Here is an 11,110-nt window from a genome sequence, read left to right as displayed (position 1 = left end):
AGATTAAGTAAAACCAGCCTGGTCTGCAAGTAAAAAAAAAAATTTGATGTTTCAAAAAGAATTTTAAATACCTAAGAAGGTTTTTAAATAATCTTTTAGGTTTAATCCTATTCATATGCCAAACGTTGGGATTTAGAGAGAAACTACAGATAAGGTAATGTTCACCGTTCAGGGCTGCTGACAAACAGGAGCAAAGCACAGCAGGAACCATCTGAACTGACAGCTGAGAAGACAGGGCCTGGTCACACTCTGCACTGGCTAGCTGGGTGACCAGCGAAAGACTCACCTCCTCTGATGTCAGGTTCCCCATCAGTAAACTGAGTCAAAGGACCACTGTACCTATTTTGTTCCTCCCAGCTCTAAGTGTCTACTTTTCAGGTCAAAATGAGAAGACACACTCATAATGTTTAAGTTCCATTTTAGTATCACTTTAAAATGTCTAAGAGAATCTCAAAAGCCCACAATCACTAGCACTGAATTAAAGAGGACCAACTTGAATTAACATTTTAAAGACCTCCAAAGTATATTTGTTTTGTTTTGCTAATGCAGTTTTACGACTTACTTCTAACTATCCTCACTCTAATTCTCATTCTCTAAATCACACTCCTTCAAAATACTACTTTTCAAAATTTTTACAAATTTGAAAGCAAGATGAAGTAATTTCTACCTCCTCATTTGGGGTCATGTGCATATTTATATTGTTTGGGCAACAAGTTAAAATTGGTTTCTTCCTTATATAGTATATGTTTGCTAATTACCAATTTTACATTAATTTAACTTATAACCAATGATAAATTACTGAAATGGAAAGTTCTATACAATGTTTTAAATTCCAAGGCAACTCCTAAAGGAAAGCAGCCTAAATTTGAGGGTTTAGTAATTCCACCAAATGTCTAACAACTGCTCCAGAAAAATCAGAAATACTTATTCGTGTAAATTCTAAAATTTAACATAAAATCCCAGTCTCTCTTAATTTTTTAAAACTCTAGTTATTTTAACTCACAAACCTTAAGACTCCTTTGACTGAAGGCTACAGCAAAATAAACACAAAAGATGACCAGCATATTTTACACAAGAGTATTCTGAAATGGTCAGTGATGGCCAAATCTAACACTAGAGTTCCTGGCTGCATTTAAACAAAACATTCTCCTAACCAGACCACTCACAAGGGCAGAGGCCTTTGCTCTTAACCCATAATTTTAAAAAACAACGTAAGGATTATAGCTAAGAATCTACCAAGCTACCAGATAAACAGAATTTGTATTCTAGATTTACAGACTTTTTTTTTCTTTAATGTTGGGGGACAGAGAAGGGGTTAGAGTTTTTCTCATGTCTTATTTATACACACTAGCTAGGAATATCATGAGCCCATTTTCTTCTCTGAGCTATATTATGGGAGATGATACAGATGGACACAACCTTCCATAACCATGTACCTACTAGGAAGAGGTATATCAAGCCAGAATATACATTTTCCCTATGGATTGAGGCAAGGGCAAAACTGGCCCTTAAGGAAAATAAATGCAGTGACCGACCTGGAGAAGTGGCTCTTTCTAAAAAAGGGTATAAAATCTGAAGGGTTTAATAAATATCAACGCCAGAAACTACTAAGCGTTTACATGCTGCACTGTTTTGTTTGGCATTTAACTTCTTGAAAGAACAGGTTAGGTGCTAATGTTCAGAATACACCTCTGTCTTCTATAACCTCAAGCAAGGACACGAGAGCTTGGGAAAAGCTGCCGTACGTTTCTGCAGGCTGGCGGCACGGCTTAGAGTCAAGTCATTCGTAAACAGCAGAATCTAAGTTACCTGTATTTCCCTGGCGTGGTACACGATGATCAGACCGAGCAAGATGATCGTGGAGAGACTGATAAGGCATTTCAGAGCTAAGGAATACAGCGACGCCTGCAACACAGTCAGACAGAAGCACTTTTAAGAAAGAAGCACTTTTTACCACCTTCCAAGCCCTGTGGGTCAGTTCCCAGCAAGCAGACCCGAACTCCAGGAGGGTGGGGATGTGGGGGTACACCTGCCTTGGCTCCGTGATCTGCCAGATCACTTGGCCTCAAAGTGAAGGTGGATGGGCAGGCAGCCGGGTCTGCGCCATCACAGACTCAAGTTCAGATCCTGGCTCTCGAAACCCGAGAAGAAGTTGAGTTTAAGCGCTGGGGGCGGGGGTGGGGGGGATGAAAGGGGACTCTAATCCGAAAACCAGGAGAGGAATGGAGCAGGCTTTTCCCCACCGCCTCCCAGAGCCACCTATTTAATGTGCCCAAACGCGCCGGGCGCTCGCTGCCTTCAGAACTTTGGCTGCGCGCGGGCAGGCTTCCTCTCCAGAGTTGCCTCGCGGATAAGGGGTGCGCGCCTGAGCCCTGTTCGCTGTCCCGGGGACACAACCTCTGGTCTGGGGAAGACTGGAACTAGCAGGCCAGGAGTTCCCGCCAGCGCGCATCCCAACAAGCCAGCGTCCGGCTCCGCGGGCCGGGGAAGGGTGGGAGGGGTCCGAGCGCATACCTTGTCGTAGGCGCCCCACGACAGCTCGGTCTCGATGACCATGACCACGATGCCGAACATGCCGAAGATCAGCGCGTAGTCGCTGAGCCGCTTGCGCTTCTCGAACAGGGCGCGCCGGTGGCCCAGCTTGTAGCCGATGTTCTGGTTCTTCTTTTTGCTGGACTTGGGGCCGCCGCTGCTGCCGTGCCCGCCGCCGCTGCCGCCGCCGCCTCCCGTGCTGCCTCCGCTGCCGGCTCCATAGAGCGCCAGGTTGTTGGAGTTGTTGTGCTCCGGCTTAGACACCACGATCTCCGGGGCCGAGGACGAAGCGGCGGCGGCTGCAGACGGGGAGGACGAGCCGCCACCTCCTCCGACGGACGCGGGCGGCTGCAGGGGCTGCGCCTCCGAGTCCATCTCGTGCAGGTTCCGGCGGGACGCGCTCAAGTTGCTGAGCGGCCGCATGACGCCCCCGTTGTACCTGCAGCTGCTCATGGCTATTTCGGTGAAGGGGTTGCTCTCGCGGCGCGCCGGGGGCTGGTGCGGGTGGTGGTGCGCCGGGTGCGGATGGTGGTGGTGCGAGAGCGCGGGCCCGGAGCCCAGGCTGCCCAGGCTGCCCGTGGGACTGGCGGCGGGCTGGCGGCTGTGGCACTGGTGGTACTGGGAGGCGGACGCCGGCTGCTGCGTGTAGTGCTGCCGGGGCGCACTGGCATGGCTGGACGGCGTCAGCTCGCTCACATTGAGCTGGCTGCCCCGGCGAGACGAGCAGCAGCCGCACGACGAGCCCGACAGCGGCGAGGAGGTGCGGAGCAGCAGGGACAGGTTATCCCCCGCCCCCGCGCCCGCCCCCGGGGCCCCGCAGGCGGTGCAGCTGTTGCACCGGAGGCATGGGCTGCTCCCGCCGCTGCCCGGCTGCGGGTGGCGGGGAGCGTGCGGGAGGGGCGCGAAGGGCGGGCGCGGCTTGTCCTGGCTCTGGTGCTGCTGGCAGTGCAGGTGCGAGGGGCGCGGCGGCGGCGGCGGCTCCGAGAAGAAGCCGCGCTGGAACTGCAATGAGGTTTCCATGTCAGGGCTATTAAAGCTGCAGGGAGACCAAGCGGTGGTGCACCCTGCGCAATGCGTTATGGTCGGGAGCGGGGACTCCTGCTGCTGGTGCGAGGAAGGGCCCATGCCGGCTCCGGTAGAATCCAGGCGGCGAGTCCGATTGGCTGGGCGCACCAAAACAATGGGCATGACATCACCTGCGGGGACCAAGACTGAGTTTGCGGCGCGCGCGGCTTCGGGGAGCCCGGGTGGAATAGAGGGAGGGAGCCGGGGGACGGGATCTGCAGGGTGAAAGCCCGAAGACGCGCAGGCCCGGACTGGGTGCAGGCGGGCTTTCCACCTGATGATTGGGAGCGTCCGGAGCACCTCTAGGGCAGCTCTACTGCAGGGAGAAGAGAAAAGAAAGGGGCGTCCGTCCTCCCTCGTGCCGCCTCCTAACTAGTGCCGGACGCGCACTCTAGATCACCTACACGGGGCACTGCAGCACGTTGGGCCACCCCAGCCGTGGGTCAGGCGCGGGGACAGTGCGGAACCCGGGCCACTCCCCCGCCCGCGTGCACGCCTCGTAGGGCTGCAGAACTGCACCCCCTGGCCTCACGCCCACTTCTCTGACCGTCCCACGGAGAGTGGGCTGCCGGCTTCCCCCCAAACAACTGCGGAGGCACAGGTTCTGGAGAGAAAAAGGTTGGCACTGGCTGTGCCAGTGCAGCAGGGCTTGGAGAGAACCCCGGGGCCTGAGCCCCAGTTTGGCCGCTGCGAGATCAGCGCGGGCCACGCGCCCCGATCTTCCCGGGCGCTTGACTCCGGCGCCCTGGAGTCGGATCGGCGGCGCAGCGCTGTTGCCAGATTGCGCTGCAGCGCGGGTAGGGTTAACCGTCCGTAACCGGCCGGGGGAGGATGGGGGCGGGGCCGGAGGAGGGGATCCCCACCGACCGGGGAGGAGCCCGCGCGGGCTTCCCGGGTCCCCCTGGCGGGGGCGGAGTGCTTTCCCGCTACTGCTGCTCACTTTTGCGCCTACTTCGGAACATGGGGGGCGGGCACCCCCGGCCGCCGAGGCCTGGCTTCGCCCCAGTGGATAGGTCCGCGGGCTTCCCCGGACGTGGTGAGGAGACTTGCTCGAGGGTCTGGGGACTGCTCTGCCACCGCCGGCCGCCAGCTCCGCTTCCTTTCTGCCTTCTCCCCACCTGCAGCACAAACACAGAGCAAAGGCGGGTCACAGATGCACACGCCGAGCATCCTCTTTTCCGAGCCGGGACTGCGGCGGCGGCTGGGAGAGAGGCCTGGAGCCGGCTGATTTGCGCCGGTAGTGACAGCCTGGCTGGAAAATTACTAATAATGATAACTCGGGCCGAATGAGGCTGCCTGGAGACAGTGCTGGAGCTTTGCTAGAGTTAGGTATTATATTTATTTACTGTCTAATAAACTAATAAAATTCGCGTTTTGTGCCGCACACATTTCTTGTGATGTGTTTGTTCTTTTAGGTGATGTACCAGCACAAAGCGGTAGGGGACCCTCTGGAGGGTTCTTACCGCTCCATCTGAAGTCTTTTATCTTTTGTATTCCTTTATCAATTGAAATTCCCGTCTCCCGAAAAGGAAATGAAAGAAATTGGCCAGTTGAATATTTGTTTCCATTTTAATTGGTGATTTCAAAGCATGGTTTTTATGATGGAGATGATTATAATGACTTAGACTAAGAAATGAGAGTGAAAGTGGATCACCCTCATTAGGTAATTAGAAATCTCAGCTGGATCCAATTTCTTGATACTCTACTCGGCAGCTGCCCTAAAGTGGCTTACCGTACCTGTTCCTAAGAGGGTGTACGTGTGTTTTCAATGCCATGGAGTGAATAATTCATTTTAGGATATCCTTTGGACATGGTTTAGCAATTTTAATTTTTTGTACATGCTAGTAAATAGATACAGAAGAAAAAAGGGAAACGGTTGCTTTTCGTCCCATAGTCCTCAACTTGAGGCAGTGAATACTGTCAGAACTTGCATTTCTCAATAGTTTAGGTCAGGAGTAGAATTTGAATGGCTAAAAATTGGAGACAGCATTTTGTTTCTATAATCCACTATGATTTTTGGCAATTTAAGAAAACTTGTTTAGAGTTATGGAGCTCATTGAATCTTTGGGGTGGCTGAGTAGATATTGCAAGAATTGTGTGGCGAGCATGACCATTAAGAACAATTCTAATGAGCAATTTGAAATTACAATGAAAGATTCCAAATTAAAAGCTATTCACCTTATGGTGAGAAACAAAATTCAACTCCAGCACAAAATCCATCATACATTTATTTTCACTTTATAACAAATTGTATAGCCTTCCTCTAGTTCTATTTAGTTAATTGAGTGAAAAGTTGATTCATCGTTACAAATCTAAATACTTATCTTGGTAAATTAATATTTTCATTAATTTTTCATAAACTTACATGAAAGAATACATAGACCTCCCTCTTCCCCAAACATCACAATAATTGTTACCATCATTAAATTTGATACAACTTCCTAGAGTTACCAAGATGTCCTAATAAAAGTAATGGCTGCATCCTCTGTGTCAAACTTTCTCAAATAGCAAATTCAAGGCTTTAAATACAGATTCCACAAACAAAATAACAGGGAAATGATATTGTATCTTTTGCCATGTGTGTCTCTATAGCTTAATATGGAATTAGGTGCAATGCCATGGATCACGCAGAAACAAAGTGTTTACTGAGATTTATGGCAATATTCAGTTCCCACAACTCACAGAAGGGGTTCAGGGGAGGACGGAATGCATAAAGTAAGAAAGACGTGGAGATTTGGCCCACAGCACGAGGAACTGTCAGAATACTAAAGCTCAGGTGAACAGTGCTTTCACCTCACAAATATTTTGAAAAAGCTCGTGAAATAATGTGAAGTCCCCTGTGATTGAAAAGGAGAGCAAATCGATCCGATACTTAGCATCTTTCTGTTTTAAGGAATCATCTGATCACACACACACCCCAAAAATCTTGCTAATAATTGACTGGGCAGTGGGACCATCCTCTATTGTATGATGGTGAAAAATCAAAAAACGTCCCACAACTTTGTTTCATTTTTAGTCTGAATCTTCATAACTTTATTCTTTGGGGCATCTTACACTGTTGGGTTATGACAGGGTCACATTTAAGAAGTTCTTATTACATCATTCCTCTTTGCTTTACGAAACTAACAAATGAATTTTAAGCTTTTATGTAAACGTTAAAAATATACATACCATAATTTTGCTTTCTTTTCCTATATTTGATTGTAGAGGTACATGTAACATGTAAAGTGATGCAGTTAGAGCAACAAAGACTGCCATGCAGACAGTGCTTTGCACATAGTAGGTACATTTACATTTGTGAATGTGAGGAGGGAAGGAATGAAGAAAGATCACAAAACAAGACGCTGCAGCCTCCAAAGACAAACTTTTGGAAAATGACATTTGCTTCTCTTTCTGCCATTAAAATATGTAAATGCTGGAATTTCTCTGATTTAACACCAGAGGTCATACTCATCCACAAAATGCATTTTAAATCTAATCAATTAAATACACTCCATTTACCATTTTTGGTAAAAATTACACTTTTTTTTCATCTATACTAGAACAGGTGCTTTCCCACATCTGTTGTATTTCAAGCCTGTGAACATGCACATGTGTTTAGCACCCTCCCAGCATGCGCACGCGCACGCACACACAGACACACACACGCACACACACACACACACGCACACGCACACACACACCAGTCTTAGAAAAATGGTTTTCCCAGGCCACAGGGACCTGTGTAAAAGCTTCAGTTTGTTTGTACTCCAATCTCTTACTTTATTCAGATTTATATTATGCCATTGTTTATGATTCACTTTTTCATTGGAGTGATTCGTGCTATCTCTCTATGTTGTTCCTTAAAAAGCAGGACTCTCCTGACCTTGAAAGTTTCTGGTCAATTTTCAAAGGCAGTCAGGGCAGTTAAGCAGGGGACAGGACATCTGTTTCCCACACTGAGGGGCTGAGGGAAACTCTGACCTACGAAGTAAATGGTTGTTTTCTGACACCTTCTCTTTTCTTTGCCTGGGTGACTAAATTACTTAGAGGTGCCAGGCACTTGAGTTGTGATAAGCCCTGGCCTCTCTGAACTTAGTTTGCTTAGTAGTAAATGCAAATGGGACCCAGGGCAGTATCAGTGTTGTTTTCTTACATGATGCCAATTCCATCTTTCCAGAAACAATTAAAAGACCATAAAAACAGGTATTCTTAAACCACATATTATCCTAATTTCATATGTACATTTGAAGACAGCATTAGAATAATAATTATTATATGTATTCTTTGTACCTCTGCATTATAATTAGAAAGTATTAAGTCCTGAATGAGCTTATGGGTGGCAGTCTTGCTAATTTTTAGCAATACCACTATTGCTCAGGGACAAATTATCATGTTGAGGCCTATTCACTAACTTCACTGACTTTCCAAGGTTCTTCTGCTCTCATCCTTGTCTCCATTTCTCAGCTAATCAGGACATCTACACTTTTGTGTAGTGCCAGCGAAAGAAAGAATTAAAAAACTTAGAACTTACCCTAATTTTGCTAATAGAATTGAACTGTGTTACATAAGCAAATAGGTTAAGTCAGTTGAAATATTGACTGTGGTAAGTCTTTTAAAAATAGGCTGTGGATTTCACACACAAATATCCCTTGGCAGCTAGAAACACACATCCAAATCTAGAAAGTCATTAAAAAAACTACAGCATTCTAGTTTATAAAGCAGTTTCTCATGTGTTCTTTTATTGGCATTTCATAAAAACCCTCATGGAAGCTAGGAAAGCTTTTATTACCATCTCCATTTTACAAGTAAATGCTTGAGATACAGCACCTGGGCCATCTCACGTCCCAAAGTGAGGAGCAAGGAGAAGCCAGCTTTTAAATACAGTCTTCTGAGTCTGTCTGGTGAGATGAGCAGAACAACCTATATACTCTATTGACTCATACAGGCTAATAACCCACTCATGGTCCAGGAATGGTCAGCAGTGGCTCACCCTTATCACTCACTGCCTTTGCATTACCTCACAGACATTTCCCCACTGGCTTGATTGGGCTTCTATGATCCTTAACTCTTGTCCTCTCATCACCTTCATTTAATCAACAGAATAATTTATAAGGATCTAATACAAGTAAGGATAAAATGGCTGTGCTGTATGCACACAGGCCCAAGATGCCTCATTAAAAAGTATATTAAAAAAATACAGTCCTGGCCTATTTTCAGTTTTCTTCCTATTTTGCTGGCAGACTGGGCATTCCTTTTTTGGGGGGCAACATCCAGAGTAAAAACTGAAGATGTATAGAGAGTACTTATTTACATGAACAAGGTCCTTTTTCTTTATGGAATAAGGGAGACGTAACAGGCTCCAGCAGCTCCTTGCTGCGTGGCCTGGGAGGCCTTGTCTGCAGTCTGGCAGGACCTGCCTGGCTCCGGAGTTTCTCTGTGCTCTGGCCCAGCGATTGGCTCATGGCTTCTCCCTTTATGCCCCAAAGTGAGAGAACCAGAGAAAGGAAGTCAGGCTGCGTGCCACAGGGAGAGAGAAGCCAGTGTGTCTTAAGCGGGGGTCAAGAGTCAACAAAAGGGGAACCAAAGCTATGCAAAACCAACCCTAAATACTGATGTCAAAGCTTCCACTTGGTGACCCCCAAAGTTCCCTGGTTGCTCAGTGCTAACACATAATGTGGCTCCAACAGTCCCCTAAGGCTTGTTTTCTCTCTGAAATCCAGTGTATTTTTCCCATCATTATTTTCTACTCTCTTGTAGGATCAGGGCACACAGTGCATTAGCTCTTTTTCCTTTTTTCTGTTAATTGCATTCCCACCTGTCATTCATCAACCCTCTACATTTTCCTTTTTCTTTTCCACCTCCTGCCAAATAGGCTCAGGAGGTACACCACCCTTCATCTCCCTGTCGGGAACCATTTGTAAATTCCAATCTCCAAGTAATTGTTTAGGGCAAGGCAAGACTTGAGCCCACTCAAATAAAGGGAAAGAGCCGCAGTTCCCTAAGCAGAATTGAGCATGACAATGTCATCACCAACAAAACACACTAAATGTTAATAAAAACTTCTTCAAGGTTTGCATATTCATCCTCACCTAACATATCACGTTTTTCTTAAAAATTACCTTCATTCAGTGTGGTTGCTGTTGTATTGTAGGGATAGAAATTCAGTAGCACATTTTGTCTACTGTTTTTTAATTACCAATGTATAAAAATTACCTGTATGATGTAAAATGATAGGCATGACACAATTTCTATCATGAAAACATGATATACAGTAGACAAATGTAATGACAACACTCAATATTCATCACAGTGTTTTGCCCTCGCTGCTTAGGATGAGTCTGTCTCAAAAACATTTTGATCAATTAGAACTATTGGATACTTTTATTCGCAAGTCAAATTCTTCTAACAAGGAGTATTTCTAGCCTCATAATTGAAAATATCATAATTATGGAAGACTGCAATGCTGTTCACCAGGTCCCAGACTCTCCTCAGGTATAGCTTGTCATTGTCCTTCATTTACACTGGCTAATCCTCAGGTTAATTCACCTTATGGTAGAACAATGGCTGCACCAGTTGCACACCTACGACATGCAGAAGGAACCACATCATCCTTTGTTCCAGTATTCCAAACAAGTCTCTTGACCAACCTATTGAACCAGCTTAGTTCAATACCCAGCCCTGATCCATACTTACAGAATGGCTAAAGAGAGGTATGATGGGAATAAATCATCAAGCAGAGAATACTGATAAAGAGACAGAAATTATTAAAAAGAACCAAGCTGAAATTCTGGAGTTCAAAACTACCATAACCAAAATGAAGAATCCATCACAGACCTCAGTAGTAGATTGGAGTTGGTAGGACAAAAAAATCACTGAACTGGAGAATATCATAAGAAAACTACAGACTGATATATATCATTTATGAATATACATGCAAAACACTGTCAACAAAATATAATCAAATTGAATACAGCAAAATATAAAAGCTATTATATCCTATGTACAACTAGTGTTCATCATTGGAATGCAAAGTTGTTTTGACATTTAAAAATCAATCAATGTAATATAACATGCCAACAGAATAGAGGATAAAAACCATACAATCATCTCAATAGACACGGAAAAAGTATTTGACAAAATTCAAAACTCATGATAAACAGTTCAACAAATTAGGTATAGGAGAGTATTTTCTTAACCCAATAAAAGCCATTTGTGAAAAATTCACTGCTAATATCACACTTACTGGTGAAAAGCTAAATGCTTCCCTCATAAGATCAGAAACAAGACAATATCTGTTCTTTCTACTTCTATTAAATAGTGTACTAGAAGTTCTAGCTAGTGCACTTGGGCAAGAAAAAGAAATCAAAGGCACCCAGATGGAAAGAAAGAAGTAAAATTATCTCTATTCATGACTGACATGATTTTATACAGAGAAAATCCTAAGGAATCCACTAAAATGTTATTAGAACTAATAAACATGTTCAGCAGATTTCTAATACAAGAATACTATGAAAAATCCATTGTATTTCTC

At 45.5% G+C, this 11,110-nt stretch overlaps 1 protein-coding gene across 1 annotated transcript in view; it reads right to left on the bottom strand.

The window, feature by feature from the left end:
- Positions 1–3,951, bottom strand: part of LOC130680283 (small conductance calcium-activated potassium channel protein 2-like) — a 24,987-nt gene extending 21,036 nt beyond the window's left edge. The window contains exons 1-2 of the mRNA XM_057490527.1: positions 2,515–3,951; positions 1,810–1,905 (exon numbers count right to left, since the gene is read on the bottom strand). Coding sequence (XP_057346510.1) covers positions 1,810–1,905; positions 2,515–3,720 — 1,302 coding nt within the window. The 5' untranslated portion in view covers positions 3,721–3,951. The remainder of the gene's footprint in view (positions 1–1,809; positions 1,906–2,514) is intronic.
- Positions 3,952–11,110: the final 7,159 nt, after the last annotated feature.

Source organism: Manis pentadactyla, chromosome 13, assembly GCF_030020395.1.
Source record: "Manis pentadactyla isolate mManPen7 chromosome 13, mManPen7.hap1, whole genome shotgun sequence".
Lineage (NCBI taxonomy): Eukaryota > Metazoa > Chordata > Mammalia > Pholidota > Manidae > Manis > Manis pentadactyla.
Note: the sequence above shows the minus strand (reverse complement) of the source record. Positions and strands in the feature narration are given on the sequence as shown.